The sequence below is a fragment of the Lissotriton helveticus genome, chromosome 8 (genome assembly GCF_964261635.1).
Source record: "Lissotriton helveticus chromosome 8, aLisHel1.1, whole genome shotgun sequence".
In the NCBI taxonomy this organism is placed as follows: domain Eukaryota; kingdom Metazoa; phylum Chordata; class Amphibia; order Caudata; family Salamandridae; genus Lissotriton; species Lissotriton helveticus.
Window position 1 is genome coordinate 366,845,602 of NC_136069.1, and position 18,726 is coordinate 366,864,327.

The 18,726-nt window shown below is 50.2% G+C and overlaps 1 protein-coding gene across 2 annotated transcripts in view; it reads left to right on the forward strand.

Moving 5' to 3' along the window:
- Positions 1 to 18,726, forward strand: part of PDS5B (PDS5 cohesin associated factor B) — a 772,752-nt gene that overhangs the window by 200,167 nt on the left and 553,859 nt on the right. For both annotated transcript variants that reach the window (XM_078657163.1, XM_078657161.1), the window contains exon 10: positions 13,888 to 13,982. In XM_078657163.1, coding sequence (XP_078513289.1) covers positions 13,888 to 13,982 — 95 coding nt within the window. The remainder of the gene's footprint in view (positions 1 to 13,887; positions 13,983 to 18,726) is intronic.

The following is an 18,726-nucleotide window of genomic DNA, read 5'->3' on the forward strand; positions in this document are numbered from 1 at the left end:
AGGAGTGTACTCCCTGTACTTCTTAATCCCGAAAAAGGACGGATCCCTCAGGCCCATACTGGACCTCAGGCCCCTAAACCAGTACATTCTCTCAGAACACTTTCACATGCTCGCGATGCAGCAGGTTCTTCCGTTGCTCAATCAAGGGGATTTCCTCGCAACGTTAGATCTCAAAGACGCATATTTTCACATTCCACTTCATCCATCACACAGAAAATACCTCCGCTTCACCATTCAGAATCAGCATTACCAATTCAAGGTCCTCCCTTTCGGAGTGACCACAGCGCCCAGGGTGTTCACAAAATGCCTGGCGACGGTGGCTGCGCACCTCAGGAGACAAAACGTTCACGTCTATCCTTATCTGGACGACTGGCTTGTCCAAGCGAAGTCGGAACAGCAGTGTGCTGCCAACATGTCCCACACCATTCACCTTCTTCACGATCTGGGATTCTCACTGAATTATCCAAAGTCGCACCTTCAGCCAGCCCATGTGCGGCAGTATCTGGGCGCGACAATAGATACTCTGGCGGCCACGGCTCAGCCAAATTCTGTGTGGATCAACAGCATTCAGTCGCTGATCCAGAAATTCAGACCGCACCACTCGCTTCCGGCACGAGTGTTCATGCAGTTGATATGCATGATGGCCTCCTGCATCTTCATAGTCCCGCAAGCGAGACTACATATGCGTCCGCTTCAAGAGTGCTTGGCACATCAGTGGACTCAGGCTCAAGGACAGTTGAACGACCTAGTGTTGGTGACCGGTCGGGCATACAACTCTCTGCATTGGTGGAATCCACACAACCTTTGCAAGGGCCGACCGTTCCAGGAGCCTGTTCCACAGATCATCCTAACGACGGACGCTTCTCTCCAGGGTTGGGGAGCTCATGTACTCCACTACACAGTGCAGGGACAATGGACGACACAGCAAAAGAAGATGCACATCAACCTCCTAGAGCTGATGGCAATCTTCATGGCAATGAAGGCATTCAAGGTACATCTGTGCAACAAAGTCGTGTTGATCCGGACGGACAACATGTCAGCCATGTACTATATTCAAAAGCAGGGAGGTACACACTCTCCACAGTTGTCTCATCTGGCTCAGAGCATGTGGAAGTGGGCCATTCAGAGGAACATCTTCCTCATGGCGGAACACCTCCCAGGCAAAGACAATCCGATGGCGGATCTGCTCCGCAGGTACAGCCACCAAATGCACGAGTGGGAGATACATCCATCAGTACTCCACCCGTACTTCCAGCAGTGGGGTCATCCAGAGATAGACCTGTTCGCCACAAGGGAAAACGCCAAATGCCAAAGCTTTGCCGCCAGGTTCCCGCACCCACAGTCGCAAGGCAATGCGATATGGATGAACTGGTCAGGCAAATTTGCGTACGCTTTTCACCCAGCACCTCTAATACCGCTGGTGGCACGAAAGCTAAAGCAACACTCGATGACACTCATCCTGGTTGCTCCAACGTGGGCTCGCCAACCATGGTACACCACGTTTCTAGAACTTTCCGTGGTACCGCATCAAAGGCTGTACCTCACACCCAGACTTTTGACGCAGAGTCATGGCGCCATTCAGCACCCAGATTCGCAACAGCTCAACCTGGCGATCTGGCTCCTGAGGTCTTAGAATTTGGCTACTTTAACTTGCCTCCCGACTCCATGGATATCATACGGGAGGCGAGAAAGCCCACCACCAGAGCATGCTATGCGGCGAAATGGACGCGGTTTGTCATTTACTGTGCAGGACACAACATCGACCCGCTAGATGCATCTACTCACAACATCATTTGTTATTTGTTACATCTTTACAAATGTAATCTAGCATATGCTTCCATTCGGATACACCTATCCGCCATAGCGGCTTATCTACAAAACAGGCAGCATCTCTCAGTTTTCAGAGTGCCTGCCATTAAAGCTTTTCTAGAAGGACTGAAACGAGTCATTCCTCCCAGGACCCCGCCAGCTCCTGTATGGAACCTTAATGTGGTCCTCACCAGACTGATGGGTCCACCTTTTCAGCCTCTACATTCATGCGAGATTCAGTTCTTAACGTGGAAAGTGGCTTTCCTAATAGCCATTACGTCACTGCGACGTGTTAGTGAGCTCCAGGCGCTCACCGTATAAGAGCCATTCATACAAGTTCACTCCAACAGGGTGGTGCTGCGCACTAACCCTAAATTTCTTCCTAAGGTGGTTTCACAGTTCCATGTCAATCAGACTATTGAACTGCCTGTGTTCTTTCAAAACCCAGAGACAGTGGCTGAAAGAATGCTCCACACTCTTGACGTTAAACGAGCTTTGATGTACTACATTGATAGGACCAAAGATTTTAGGAAGACGACACAACTCTTTGTTGCCTTTTCGGCCCAACACAAAGGCAACCCCATTTCCAAAGCGGGTATAGCCAGGTGGATCGTTAAGTGTATCCAGATTTGCTATCAAAAGGCTTAGCGCACTTTAACGATTCCCCCGAGAGCCCGCTCCACCCGCAAGTTGGGGGCCTCCATGGCTTTCCTTGGTAATATCCCTTTGGAAGACATTTGTAGAGCAGCCACGTGGTATACCCCACACACATTTACTAAACACTACTGTGTAGATGTGCACTCCAAGCAGCTGTAGGGCAGGCTGTTCTAAAAACACTTTTTCAAACGTCTGCAGCTGGCACAGGCAGCCGCCGCTAATGGAGGGACTGCAATATATTCTAGGCTATAGATATGAATTCAGCAGCCCACATGCCTCGAACTGAATATGCTACTTACCAGTATGCATCTGTTCTTGGCATGTAGGTCTGCTGACATTCATATCGCCCGCCCTCCTCCCTGGCGCCTGTAGCGGCTGCAGAATTTACACTTACTCTTAGCATGGCCATCGCTCACACTGTTACACTCCATCTTCGCCACAATGGCTAAAAACAATCTGGGGATGGAGTCGATGCCCATGCGCACTGTAGTCCAGGGGAGGAGCCACCTATCTCGTGATACTTCGAAGACTCTTCCATGACAACAATGTGCAATCATCCGGACCCAACACTAGGCGGCGATCTATGCTATAGATATGAATGTCAGCAGCCCTACATGCCAAGAACAGATGCATACTGGTAAGTAGCATATTCAATACAGTGACAAGGACTACAATATAATATCCTGAATTAGTGATTAATGAACAAGAATCAATCTCTCAAATGAATCGAATGAGTCTTCAAAATACTTGAAAACATATCCTTTTTTATTCTTTTATATTGGTTTTCTTCAGACTTCGTTTTAAAACCACAATACAAAATTCATAGCTCAATTCTTTCATGAATTTCAAGAAACCTTACATTTGATCTACGGGAATTACTTTTTGGGTCTCGCTGGTAATGCATCCGCAAGGATGCATGTGTCCAGCTGGAGACGTATAGTTATCTGTTACGGGGGAAGGACGGACAAGACGGTGGTACGAGCTTTTGCCTGGATTTGTGTGCGCGAACGCGCACGTCGCGTCCCGCGCCGTACACATGCGCGCGCATACAGACAGACACTCGCTCACACACACACACCCTCCCCCACAGTCACACACACGCACTCCAAGACACATACACACACGCACGCACGCACACACACATACACAGCCCCCCCCACCCGCACGCGCGCCCAGGCCGGCGCCGTGCACATCCCCTGTCCCACTTTCACTGCAGTCAGTCTCTCGCGCGCGCATGCACACAGACACGCAGGCACCCAGACAGTCACACACATACACGCATACACACAGACTCCAAGACACATACACACACGCACGCACGCTCACACCCAGCCCGCCGCCGCACGCGCGCGCACACACACACATGCCCCCCGCCCTCGCAGCCCAGCAAGCCCCACTCACCGGCTTCCTTGCTGCAGCGGCTTTTACCGGCAGCAGGACTCTTCCTTCCTTCTTCGGCACCGGGGTGCAGGGTAGGCTCCTGCCTGCTCCGGTGCTCCAAACAATCGCGGCTCTTCCGTGGGAGGCGGGGTAGGCTCCCGCCCTCCTACTTCCTGTTTCCGGTTGTCCCGCCCGGCCCGCCTGACTTCCTGGTCGCAGGCCGGCGGCACGACTGCAGCACGCGCTTAAGCAGCCTGTGTGTTGACTCTTAATTAGACAGGTCATCTGTGCCACGCTGGTGGCTGCGGGGCTGGGTGGGCAGTTTCGCGCCGACCGTGACGGACCGCATCGTTCGTGGTAACTGATTTATAGGGTGGAGTCGTAATTGAAATAAAGATTACTATTGCGTGCACCCTGGCTGTTACCTATGTTTTGTGCCTCAGCCTTCAATGAATGTCAGTCTGTGGAGTCCGCGAGTCAGTTGATTGTTGAATTTAATTTTATTTACTGAGATCGCTGTCTGACGATCCATGTAGTTGGGCCCTCACATCCTGTTTGGGCCGGGTCCCACTTGGGACAGAGCGGCCTTCAGTCCACATTTGCTCTGCATGTTTGATTGCCAGGGAGAAGCCAGAGGGGCCCAGTGGGCAAAGGCTGGCTAAAGCAGGATCTGCTAACTGTTTGTCTGCCAGTCCGCCCGGTGCTGGGGCACACCTGTCCATTTATGCTGTGACCAGGCGCCCGAGTACTGTCTTTAAAAGACATCATTGCGCTACTGTACTCGGCTCTGCACCAGAGACCAGCATTGCAGGCCGTCCGCAGTCTGTGCTGTGCACTTCGACTCCTCTGCCCCGGGGTCAAGTAGCCTCTCCCTGAAGCAGCAATCAGCACCACTGGGGTCACTAACTTTCGAAAATCTGGACTGATGCCCCCATTGCCACTGGTCGAATTGCCCAAGTTGTGCAACGAGAGACCGAGCCTCTGCCGGAGCCCCTGCCTACATTGCTATGGACGCCAGCACTATTGATTGGAGACAACAAGTAGGCACCTTCAGCATTTCCCTCACACTAGTAAGTAAGGTTGCTAAATACTGGACATTTGCTCATATCAATTTCAGGCTCAAGCAGGACTGAAAGTGATTTAAAAAATTGTCTTTGTAAAGTGTATATATTTTACGATTGACTTTCTGTCTTTACTTTATTAATGAGTCAGTTATGATTAACTTCGCAGCTTCAAAACACTGCAAAGTGTTCTTATTTTTACTTTTTAAAGAATGCACTGATAGGAGGAAAAATATCAACTTTCGGGGCTTCTCAGAACAGCTAGGCCAATAAAATACTGCTCATGCCAGTAAAAAAGAGCCTCGTGGTAACCCTAAAGGTAAGTGGCTGGGTGCAATACGACCTTCCTGTGATCTGCTGCAGAATAGCGAGCAATAGTGAAGGCAATAATCAAAACAGGCCAGTCCAACCCCAGTCAGGCTTGCGTTCTTGTTGCTGGCAGGAAGGTGAATATGCACTCTGAGCAGCAATTGCTGCTGCTTTTGGGTCAGTCAAAGCCTGGTTGAAGCTTGTGGTTATTCTGGTGGGGAGAAGGGTTTACATTACTGGAGTCACAGAGAGCCTGGGCGGTATCCATCTTGGCAGCAGGTGTGTTCAGGATCTCACACTGATCTCGTATTATTGCGCTCTCTGATACACTGAACATAATTTCACAAAAGTTCTTTAGAAAAGTTTAAGCTATTGCCATTATAAATTACAATAACTTTTATTTAAGTATTAGTTATTTAAAAAAATTAAACGCCATTGTTATTTGTAATATCAATACATCTAAGTCATGTAAATACAAAACATATTGCATTACAAATGCTATAGGTATCACATTTGCGAAAGTTATAACTATTGGCATTGTAAATGACAAAACTATTAATTTAGGTATGTAAAAAAAAAAAAACATAAATAAAAACTTTGCTATTTACAATACCAATAGCTCAAACTTTCCTAATGCGAGACCTATTGCATTGCAAATGCTTGTTTTTTTCTTTGATTGGTCTTCGGTTGGATTCCAGTGGATGAGATTTTTTTCCCATTTTGTTTAGCTCTTCTTCCTCTTCCATTATTCTTTGAGAAAGTTATAGTAATTGTAGATCTAATCCCCTTAGGTGGGAATTTATTTTCTCCAAGATTTTGCTTTTAGTATCTCTGTGAACCATTTGTGTTTTTGTAACCACTGTAAGAACGTTTTTTAGCATTTGGCTCCATGGGTGTGGAGAGCTTCTGCTGTCACACTCTTTTTTTTTATTTTTATTTTTTTATTGGATTGTCTCCTCAGTAGCTTCTAATACAGTTGAGCTATTTTAGCAATCTTCTAACTTGATCTAATGATACTTAGTATGCAACTTTTGAATACTCCTTCTCTAGGGATCAGGATTAACTTAAGGTTGTATTCAAAAGTTTCTTGTCTGTTTAGGAAGCTGGTCTTGATGATCCTCTGGCATCTCGTCCTGCTATACAATAGTGATCATAAATAATGTGTGTTTAGTGGCATGCCCAGCTTGTCTAGTGAGAGGTCTGTTATAGTTGTAGCCTCTTGAGTTTCATATACTGTGTTCCAACACAGTTTTCCCTCATCATATGTTCCTGTAGCTTTGGTTCTATATTTTATTTTCTGTCTCAAAACATTTTGTTTTTTGAGGGGAGCAGATTCAATATCCTTCTTTTCTCCCTGTCCCGCTCCCTGCCTTTTTTGAGAGGTCTAACAATGGAATTAGATTCTCCCTTCTTGTATCTGTCTTCTTATTGCTGTTTTCTTCTTAGGGTTTTGGATTTGTACGAGCGGCTGAATTGCTCCTGTTTCTTAATGAATTTGTAATTTCTGTGAATTGATGATCTGAAAGAAACCGGTTAGTATTAGATTTCTCACCTTGGAATATCCCCAGACGTCAGACTGGATCCGGAAACTTTTGCGTAGCAGTACCCTTGTGCGTTGGTAGGCGCCGTCTGCGGCTCCACGTTCGGCGTCGTTGGCGCCGAGATGACGTCGCTGGAGTACTTAGACGCCGCCCTCGCGCGCTGACGTCCGTTCCTATTTTTTTCCGGCCCAGCAAACGCAGATCCGGAAAAAGTGGTACCCTTAGTCAATTTTTGACTAAACTTTTTTGATCATTTTTTATCTTTCTTCGAAGTCGAACGGCTCCGACGGTGCCAATAGGGATGCCCGGGTTCAAGCCCTGCATCGACTGCAACTGACTGATGTCGGTTACCGACCCCCATCGCCGGTGTCTTCATTGCCTGGGGCCCGACCACGATGACAGGTCGTGCCCTGACTGCCGGGCCTTGTCGTCGAAGGCTAGGCGGGAGCGGTCCCGCAAGCGCCTCGAGCTCCGGCAGTCTCCCCCGCGCCGTTTGAGGTTCCGGTCCGGAAGGAGGTCGAGGGACCGGTCGCAGGGCTGGAGGTCGAGGGACCGGTCGCAGGGCCGGAGTCATCACTGCTCGGAGGATCGTCACCACTCCTCGAGCTCCAAGTCCTCAGGTAAGAGGCACAAGTAGTCGAAGAAACGACATCGCTCTTCCGACTCCCCCCGACGCAGCCGGGGGTTCGGGCGACACCGCCCACGCGGCTCCGCCGGAGCCGCAGGCGTCGCGGCCTGCTCCATACCCGCCGTTCCCTGGGCAGAACGCAACGCCGGAGGAGATCGATGCCTTCCTCTCGGCCATGAGGTCGCTCACTCCTCCGTCGGGTTCCGCGGCGCCTTCGGGCCAAGCGGCCCTGACTGAGAGCCCAAGCGAGCCGGGTGCTTCGGCTCCGGCGCCGTGGGCGAATTCGGTCCCGGCGCCGCAGGGCCCTGCTGGATCCGGTTCCGGATCCGGGTCGCCGCCGGTCTACCTTACGACGTCTCCGGCGCCGGCCCCTAGGGTGTCGCCACTGGCGCCATCCCGGTCCCCCCCTCGACCCTGTTCCGATGCCGGAGCGGCGCCGCTCGACGTCGCATTCGACGGCAAATTCGACGCCGATGGGAGATTTCTTCTTCTATGAACTAGCCCCATCATTTGACCCTGAGTACCAGGAGATGGGTGGCGAAGCGGATTGGGAGGAGTCTGAGAACCCTCTGGCACGTGAGTGCGTCTTATCAGGACTGGACAGGTGAGCTAGGGGATGCCAGTGGTTTGGACACTTTGCCAGACACTGGTTTTGTCTCCCCTCCTACAGTGGCTACCGAGGAGGGGGCTGTCTATAGTGTGGTGTTGACGCTGGCGGCCAAGGCCTTATCCCTTGACTAACCTCCTCACTGAGGGCCTTAAACCGCAAGCAAGCTCTTCGGAGCCTCTGTTGCCGTTTAATGAGGCCTTGTCTGACGTTCTTCTGGGCACCTGGTCCAGGCCCACTACAGGCCCCCCTGTAGATAGGAACGTGGCCAGAGGCCACCGCCCGGCTCAGGGCGACCCTTGCTTCCTGTCCACCCACCCCACTCCCAAGAGCCTGGTCATACAGGCCTCTAATTCCCCGACCGTATTCCCGACGGCTTCCCCCGATCGGGAATCCAAGAGGTACGAACAGTATGGCAAAAAGATGTTCTCCTCCCTGAGTTTGGGGTTGCGGTCTGTTAACACGTGCCTCTTGGGCCGTTATACCCACTCTCTGTGGGACACGGTTGCAGACGTGCTGCCACAATGTCCAGAGGAGGCCCGGACTAAACTCGCCCAAGCCCTTGCGGAGGGTCGAGATGCGGCACCGTACTCCATCCGATGTGAGCTGGATACAACGGACTCGCTGGACAGAGCGATGGCAACAACGGTGGCGATTTGTCTCCACGCCTGGCTGAGGTCCGCCAACTTTTTGGCTGATGTCCAAAACACCCTTATGGACATGCCGTTTAATGGCAGTCGCTTCTTTGGCGACAAGGCAGACCGTGCTCTTGAGCGCTTTAAGGACTCCAGGGCTACGGCAAAGTCCTTGGGCCTGTCGACCCGCGCCAGCAATCTGCTGCCTTTCGCCCCTTTCTTGGCCAAGGAAGGGGCGCCCCCACACGTCCTGCCAGCCATGTGCCGCAGACTAACATCCAGCGCGGTGGCGGATGTGGTAACCGCCCTGGCGATGCCCGGGGACAACGGCGAGGCCAGTCCACACCTACCCCTGCAACATCCGCCTCAAAGCCCTCCTAGTCCGAGCTTTCAGGCCCACGTGACGCTAGTGGGGGGCAGGGTTCGCCATCACCTCCTCCACTGGCGCAACATCACATCGGACAGGTGGGTGCTGCAAATCGTCCGAAGGGGCTACACCCTCCCCTTCGAGGCGACTCCTCCAGCCATGCCACCGCAGTACCACCGCGTGTCGGGGGATCACTTGAATCTTCTGCGAGAGGAAGTTGCGACCCTCTTGGCCAAGGGGGCCATCGAGCGCGTTCCTAGGCCAGAAGTAGGGTGTGGTTGTTATTCCCACTACTTTTTGGTTCCCAAGAAGGGCAAAGGGGGCCTACGCCCTGTCTTGGACCTGCGGAACGTCAGCGGCTTCCTCCGGAAGGAGAGGTTCAAGATGCGGATACTGGCTCTGGTCTTAGCTGCCCTGGACCCGGGAGACTGGATGGTAGCGTTGGACTTGCAGGACGCTTATTTCCACATCCCCGTCCTGCCGGCCCACCGGCGCTACCTGCGGTTCACGGTAGGCCACGAGCACTTTCAGTTTACCGTGCTCCCCTTTCGGTCTCACCAGCGCCCCATGGGTGTTCACGAAAGTGATGGCTGTGGTCGCTGCTCATCTGCGCAGGCTAGGAGTTTCAGTCTTCCCCTACCTCGACTACTGGTTGTTGAAGGCGGGCTCGCCCCAGACAGTAGTCAGCCACCTCCAGACTACGGCCGACCTCCTGCACCTGCTGGGGTTCTCCATCAATGTGCCGAAGTCGCACCTGTGTCCCTCTCAGAAGCTCCTCTTTATCGGAGCGGTTCTAGACTCTGCACAGTTTCGGGTTTATCCTCCCGAACAGCGGCTTCGGGATATTCAGGCACTGATTACGATCTTTCAGCCTTTATCCCGAGTCTCGGTCAGGTTGACGCGGCGGCTTCTGGGGCTGATGGCCTCCTGCATCCTTCTGGTGCATCACGCCAGGTGGCGGATGCGGGCTCTGCAGTGGGACCTGAAATTTCAGTGAGCCCAGCATCAGGGCAACTTGTCCGACCATGTCTTGATCTCGGAGGGCACTGCAAGACAGTTGCAGTGGTGGCTCACGGACCGCGATTGGGTCAGTCTCAGATCCCTCTCCCTACCCCAACCGGAGCACGTAGTTGTGACGGACGCGTCTCTCCAGGGCTGGGGAGGCCACATGGGAGAGGCGGAGATCAGAGGCCTCTGGTCTCCGGCGGAGTCCCGGCTCCACATCAACCTTCTGGAGCTGCGGGCAATCCAGCTTGCACTGAAGGCATTCCTCCCCTCTGTCCGGGGGAGTGTAGTGCAGGTGTTCACGGACAACAACATGTGGTACTGCAACAAACAGGGCGGGGTGGGGTCGTGGACCCTATGCCAGGAGGCTCTGCGCCTCTGGTAGTGACTGGAACATCAGGGCGTGACCCTGGTGGTTCAACACCTGGCAAGTTCCCTGAACGCCAGGGTGGGCGAACTCAGCCGTTGGTGCATGATGGATCACGAATGGCGTCTGAACTTGGACATGGCGCAATGCCTCTTTCAGCAGTGAGGAGAGCCTTTGTTAGATCTATTCGCCACAGAAGTGAATGCGCAATGTCATCAGTTCTGCGTGTTGGAATTTCCAAGGAGGCACTCGCTCGGAGACGATTTTCGTCGCGAGTGGAGTTACGGTCTATTGTTCACTTTTCCGCCTATACCACTTCTGCCCAGAGTGCTGAAGAAGGTCAGGCGCGACCGGGTCCAAGTCATCCTTGTGGCTCCGTACTGGGCACGGATGTTCTGGTATCCCGAGCTACTCAGTATGTCTGTCGATCCCCCGATTTGTCTGCCCCTTCGGTAGGACCTTCTGTCGCAGCAGCAGGGGACGGTCCTCCACCCGAACCTGTCCAGTCTCCACTTACATGCGTGGAGATTGAGCGGCGGCAGTTGAGGCCATTTGACTTGCCTCCTGAAGTCTGTAATGTCATTCTGGCAGCCAGGCGTCCCTCCACAAAATCGGTATACGCCTGCAGGTGGAACAAATTTGTGGCATGGTGCACAGCAAAGGCTGTGGATCCCCTTTCTGCCCCTCTTTCAGAGGTTCTCATCTTTCTTCTTTATCTTGCCCAGCTGGGATGTGCTCTGGGCACTCTGAAGGGCTACCTCTCGGCCATTTCCGCATTCTTGTGGCTACCTGATCAGCCCTCTTTGTTCAAGTCCCCAGTTGTAAATAGGTTTTTGAAGGGCATCACTCAAATGTTTCCTCCAGTTCCTTTTGTGATGCCTCAGTGGGACTTGATCCTTGTTCTAACTTTTCTGATGTGCGTTCCCTTTGAGCTACTTCATAACTGTCCTCTTCGCCTCCTTACTCTGAAGACCGCTTTCCTGGTTGCCATCACCTCTGCCAGGAGAGTGAGTGAGCTCCAGGCCCTTTCCTCTAAGCCTCCTTTCCTTTCAGTCGATCCGGACAAAGTTGTGTTGCGGATGCGGCCCTCTTTCCTGCCCAAGGTAGTCACAGCTTTCCACATCGGGCAGTCCATCACTTTGCCCACCTTCTTTCCGCCTCTGCATCCCTCGAAAGAGGAAGAGAGGCTCCACCGTGTGGACCCAAAACGTGCGCTCTCATTCTATTTGGATCGCACACGCCAGTTCCGGGTGGATGACCAACTCTTTGTTGGTTAGGTGGGCGCTAAGAAGGGACGGGCGGTGCACAAACAAACCATTTCTCGATGGGTCGTCTTGTGCATCAAGGCTTGTTACTCTTTGGCTCGAAAGGAGCCTCCTGTGGGGCTTTGTGCCCATTCCACACGGGCCACGGCGGCTACTACTGCCCTGGGCCGGGGAGTCCCCTTGCAGGACATTTGTCAGGCCGCTACGTGGGCCTCGCTGCACACGTTTGCAAGACACTACTGCCTGGACAGCCAAGTCCGGAGAGACGGCTTCTTCGGCCGTTCCGTTCTCCAGGACTTTCTGGTGTGATCATAGGTTCGCAGACCCACCACCGGGGTTGGTATTGCTAGGGTTTCTATTCTAAGGTAAGGAATCTAATACTAACCTGTTTCTTTCAGATGCACAAGTTACTTACCTTCGGTAACGATATATCTGAAAGAAACAGTGGTTGGTATTAGATTCCTTACTTCCCCACCCATCCTCCCTGTTCTGCGAACCGATATCTAGGGTTAAGGTCATCCCCTTTCAGGGCCCTAATTTCATGGCACCAGTGTTTTTTCATTGCTTTGCGTTTCTGGCGCAGAAAAGCTGTGTATAAAAACTGACGTCAGCGCGCGAGGTCGGCGTCTAAGTACTCCGGCGACGTCATCCCGGCGCCGGCGACGTCATCCCGGCGCCAACGACGCCGACGACGGACGCGGAGCCGGAGACGACGCCTACCGATGCGCAAGGGTACTGCTACGCAAAAGTTTCCGGATCCAGTCTGACGCCTGGGGATATTCTAAGGTAAGGAATCTAATACTAACTACTGTTTCTTACAGATATATCCTTACCGAAGGTAAGTAACTTGTGCATTTGGGCACGCGATCAGTTTCAATATGACCCTCTGTTTTTTTTCTCTTCCTATTCCCAATGTTTCCAAGCACTTGTTAGAGGCATCTTGATATGGATCAGACCAAGTTGCCCTTTACAAGTACCATCGCTGCTTTTGGTTCTGCTTCCTTGATTCTTTTGATATTCTTATTATTTGCTTTGCTATGGCTCATGTTTCAAAAACAGTGGGCAAAACTCCATTACCCTTCTGCTGTTCCTTGTATGTAAACGCTTTCTCTGTCTTAGACAGTAGAGAAACTCTGGACCGGATAGATCCTCCCATGGCACCTACGTCATTTGGTAATTTCATTTGCATTTCCAATTATCTGAGGTGATGATCTTTCTGTGCATTATCTGCCTATAACTGCAGCTGAAGGACTACTTTTTCTTTTTCTCTTCTCTTCTGCAAACACGTCCTTGATCTGCACATAGCCCATTTCTGTTCGAGTTTTCTGCCTCTACCGTTGACCTTTGCAGAGCAAAGATAGTTCTTCTTACATCTTCCTTTAGTTTGTCTAGTATATAACCATAGTTGTTTTTCCAAATGAGATTTATCTTTTATGGTTGATCTCAGGTTCTCTTTTCCATTACCTTTGATGTTTTTTTAGTAGCATTGACGAGATAAGCTTTTTACTATTTTCATAGTTCTTGAGTTTTCCTCTTCTGAAGTACATTATCATTGGAAACCATACATACACTGCTCTGTTTCCTTTTTTTTGGCACAGGTTCTGACAGCAGTCACTTGTGGATCAGTGTTTCCATCTTGAGATTATTCCTTAGTGACTGATGAGCTTGGCTCTGTGTGCTGCCTATCATTTCCTTCATCGGCTCTCTCCTCTGTGGTAGGCACAGCTCCTGCTGCTCGACTTGGTCTACAGGGCTGGTGTCTCTCTCATTGCCTTGAATTTTTAGGCCTCCTTCCATTCCTCGGCACTGTGTGGTCAACATACTTTGACCTTTCTGCAAGGGACGCAATAAGCAGAAAAGCAATGCAGCTGATAGATGATAGGCCACAAGTAGGAACTGCTTTGCCCAGGTCACACACCTGTACTGCCCCCTTGTCTCCGGCTGTGAGCAGAGGAAAACCGAGCAACTCCATCAAAGCCTTGACACATTGCTTTGCCCACAAAACCAGTGAACAGGTTAGTTTTAGCCCTGGGAGTTTTGGCTGTGCTGGAAATAACCACCAATCTAACTGTATTGCTCATGCAGGGATGTTTACGGTGTTTGGCATTAAAGAAGGCTAGGTGTAGAACTAGAACTAGAACTTACAGGTAGGTATATTTTTCCTTCTGTAACATTTTGAATGTAAAATGATTTACCCTACAGCAGATTCTTGATACTTTTCTTGTGTTCTTAAGAGTATATATTTTTTTTTAACAGGTTTAATGATATCCATGTGCCCATTCGTCTGGAATGTGTAAAGTTTGCTAGCCACTGCCTTGTAAACCACCCAGATCTAGCTAAAGATTTAACAGGTACTTATTTAAAATTAAATATTTTTCAATAGAGATTTTGTGTAACAGTTTCAAAATGTAATGAGGTCTGTTGCAAATAATATATTTGTGGTGTCTGACAAATCTTCATAAAGTTTTCCAAAAAATGTGCCCTTGACATTCTTGTTGTGCATGCAAAGTTTCGGGGTGATCTGTGAAGAGGTGGCTGAGAAAAGGGGGGGGGGGTGGTAAAAAGAAGTGTGTTGTTAATCCCCATAAAGTCTTTAGACACTCCCGCAGCGCTAACTGTTGTACAGAATTACACCAAATTTGGCAGAAAGGTAGAGCTTGTTCCTCATATCTATCCTTTTGGTATTTGGTGTAAATCCGTTGTCGATATTGTAGGAATCCAAATTTGTGTATTTAGGGTTGCGAAGCCTTTGTGAATAATAAGGAGCTTGTGCAGAGATCTACAGAGCTGATTGGCTGCCAGCACTTCTACCAGGCAGTGTTGGCAGCCATCTTGGTACTCTGCTTCAGTCAAATTCCCCCCCAAAAAACACAAGACAAAAGAAAAGGGAGCAGGGGACCCAGACACCGCCGCCCGCAACCACAGTGGATTGACGACTGCGCCAACACCCTCGCCCCGTTCAAGAAACCCTCCAACAGCCACACCAGCAAGAAAGCCAGCTGGTTCACTGAAGACCTTCAGACTTCCAAGCAAACCTGCCGAAAGCTAGAGAAGAACTGGCTCCATGAACGAACACCAGACAGCTACGCAGCCCACAAGAACGCCACCCGCAGACACCATCACCTCATCAGATCCGCCAAAAGGGCCTCCCTCAAAGACCGCCTAGACAACAATGCACACAACAGCAAAGAGCTCTTCAACATCGTGAAGGAACTCTCCAACCCCAGCTCCAACACCCGACAACATCCCACCTTCGCAAGACCTGTGCGACTCGCTGGCCATCTTCTTCCATCGCAAGATCGCATACATCCACGACAGCTTCAACACCACAACTGCCCCGACAACCACTAACACCACCATCCCCACATCCTCCACCCACACCAACCGCCTGCTCTCCTGGACCAACATAAACGACGATGACACCATCAAGATCATGAGCACCATCCACTCCGTATCTCTGTCAGACCCATGCCCAAGCCACATCTTCAACAAAGCCAGCAGCACCATCGCACCCCACCTCCGGAAAACCATCAACATCTCCTTCGAGACAGCGATCTTCCCGGAGAGCACGCAGAGATCAACGCCTTTCTCATCAAACCCAATGTGGACCCCAAGGACCTCAAGAACTTCCGACCCATCTCCCTACTCCCGTTCCCGTCGAAGGTGATAGAAAAGGCGGTCAACAAACAACTGACCAGCTTCCTCGAAGAGAACAACATCCTGGACGCGTCTCAGTCAGGTTCTGCCGCAACCACAGAACCGAAACTGCCCTCATTGCCGCCACAGACGACATCAGGACCCTGTTCGACAACGGAGAAACTGCGGCCCTCATCCTCCTGGACCTGTCGGCCGCCTTCGACGCGGTCTGCCACCGCACTCTAAGAGCACGAAGCCGGAATCCAAGAGAAGACCCTGGACTGGACCACCTCCTTCCTCTCGGGCAGAACTCCGAGCGTCCGCCTCCCCCCCTTCCACTCCGAAGCCACCGAGATCTGCGGCGTACTCCGAGGCTCATCCCTCAGTCCCACGCTGTTCAATGTCTACATGGCTCCGCTCTCCCACGCCGCCCGTCGTCACGACCTCAACATCATCTTCTACGCCGACGACACCCAGCTGATCCTCTCCCTCACCAACGACCCCTACACCGCCAAAACAAACCTCCACGAAGTAATGAAGGCCGTCGCCGACTGGATGAGAACCAGCCGACTGAAGCTGAACTTGGACAAGACGGAGGTCCTCTTCTTCGGTTCCACATCCTCGGCCGACTCCTGGTGGTGACTGCACTAGGAGCACCCCCTACACCCACCAACCACGCACGCAACCTAGGGGTCATCCTCGACTCCACCCTCTCCATGACAAAGCAGTTCAACGCCGTCTCCTCCTCCTGCTTCAACACAGTCCGCATGCTTCGCAGGATGTTCAAGTGGATCCCCACTGAAACTAGAAGGACGGTCACCCAGGCCCTCGTCAGCGGTAGATTGGACTACGGCAACGCACTCTACGCAGGAGCCCCGTCCAAACTCCTGAAACGGCTCCAACGCATCCAGAATGCCTCCGCACGCCTGATCCTCGACATCCCCCGCCGCAGCCACATCACACTCCACCTGAGAGACCTGCACTGGCTCCCAATGAACAAGAGAATAACCTTCGAACTCCTAACCCGCATACACAAGGCACTCCACGACACCGGACCAGCATACCTCAACAGCCAACTCAGCCTTTACACCTCCACCTGCCAGCTCCGCTCCGCAGACCGCGCCACCTCCACCGTCCGCCCGCATCCGAAGAGCGACCACCGGCGGCAGATCATTCTCCCACCTCGCAGCCAAGCCGTGGAACACCCTCCCTATCCGCCTACGGCAGACCGAAGACCTCCTAACCTTCAGGAAACTCCTCAAGACCTGGGTCTTCGAACAGTAGCAGCATTCCTATACCCCCCACTCCTCCGCCCCCCTCCTCCCTAGCGCCTTGGAGCCCTCACGGGTATGTAGTGAGCTTTACAAATGCTATGATTGATTGATTGATTAATCATGAATTGTCTAAAGAAAGTTGCTGAAGAACACAGTGAGGAGGGCACAAATTACAAGAGGGGGTGCAATTCCTAATTAGATAAGTGACACAGGCATGGAGTGAACTGTAAACCAATATGAGACTATAAGGGCAGTCTTGGCATGTTGAAAATCCAATTAATTTGAATCCAACAATGTTTTTTGTGATGAGGTATCATTAAAGAAAAGAATGTAGATTCTTGCCCAGAATAGGAATTTAAATCTACTTTTGAAAAAGCTCCTAATTCTGTGCACCAGTTAAAATCATTTACATTTGTGAATGAAAGTGAGCTTAACTTGAAGCAAATGTGATCTTTTATGTTCACACACCCATACATGCATGACCTGCTTGATGGTCCGCTGGGAGAGCTTACTTAGCTTTTTATTTTACATTTTAGTTCTGTGACTTCGTGTAAGTGACAACAAGAAACCCAGTTGTCATGATCGACTGATAGTCGTGGTCTCTGTGATGGTTCTTGTAGCAGACCTACAATGAGCTGGAGCATTCATTATGGGATGACAAATGTAGCACCTGATGTTATTAATTCAAGAGCTATAGCTATTTCTTTTATTTTTCTAGCACTTGTAGCTTGAAAAGCAATAACACAAAATTTCCCAGTAAAATCTGGTAATGTTTCTGTGCGGGTAATATATTAAAAAATTTAGAGCATAAGTGGAGCAAGTGGTTTTATCTACAGGACACATAGATTTCTACAGCATTTTGCTCACATGTAGATTTTAAATATTCCATTCTCCTTGGACCCAGCAGAAAGTACCGATTTTGCGCTGGTTAGACAATCAAGAAACTGAGATATTTGTAAAAAATAAAATAAATAAGCCAGAGAGTTTTTGTTGTTGTTAACTTTGAAGATGCAGTCTACCGTTGACCAGCACTTTCAGGTATACTCTACACCACCTGTTCTTGTGTAGGCTTTCCCCCCGTAATGACCACTTTGTCTCATATACCCATGTTTACCACAAGAAAATGGTTCTTCTCACTGCCATTATGCTTAGTGCCATTGTGTGTAGAAAAGTCCTGCAAATAAGAACTTGTAGTGACGAATAGGGCATACAATTTCCAACATGAAGTTGTGATGCACAGATGGAAGTAGCTTGAATCATACTCGGTTTGATATTTTTGGCTTCACTGGCTTCTTTTAGAATGAAAATTGTCTTGTTATGCAGAGAAACATTACACAGTTTAAGGGGAACCAGAAAGGTTTACAATTTTTGCTAAGGACATTAATCCAGTAATTTTGGGAAACAATTGGTGGGGAAAAAAACTAAAACACATTTATGCCTACTCTGAAATGGCTTTGGTGAACACCCACTTGGTTCACATTCAGATGCTAGACATACGTAATTTAGAAGCTGAAAATGAATTAACGTAAACAGAAGCATGCCTGCAGAAGGCCCTGGCACTCTAGGTTTTTGCTACGTATACATATAAGTGCAAATTCTTTAATTTAATCCTGAAATTGACTTCTCCAGACTAGCTCTGGCTAAACCTAATAGGAGATTTTGACCTGTGTGACACATTTGATATAAGATTAAAAAAAAACAGGTTTATTCGTCTAAGTAGGCCCTAAGCTTCCATTAAATGACTAGCCCGGGCACAATGTATGTAAATTGGCGGGCAGTATCATGGGAATACAGCTTGGACGTGGATGCTCTGCTGTAAAGGGTTTGCCGCAACCTCACCTCTTTACATGATGCCAGTGCCACCCTCTGAACAAGGAGAGCGGAGGTGATAGTTTAAGCAATTGACAAGTGGTATGGCAGAGAGGTGGTTAAAATTAGTGTCTGGAACTTAAAGGAGCAGGGGTGCAGATTAATTATTGAAGTGATCAAGAATCCATGCAAACGAGACAAGAAGGACCACAATGTCTATTGTCTAGTTAAAAGCCTTATACCTAATATTTCCGATATAACATCTTAATATTTAGACTATTCTCCCCATCATATTCTAGTTGATAGTCCTGCTATCCCTTAAACAAGTCCTTGGTTTGTTGTAAGCTTTTTATAAAGAGATCAGGACTGCTGAAGG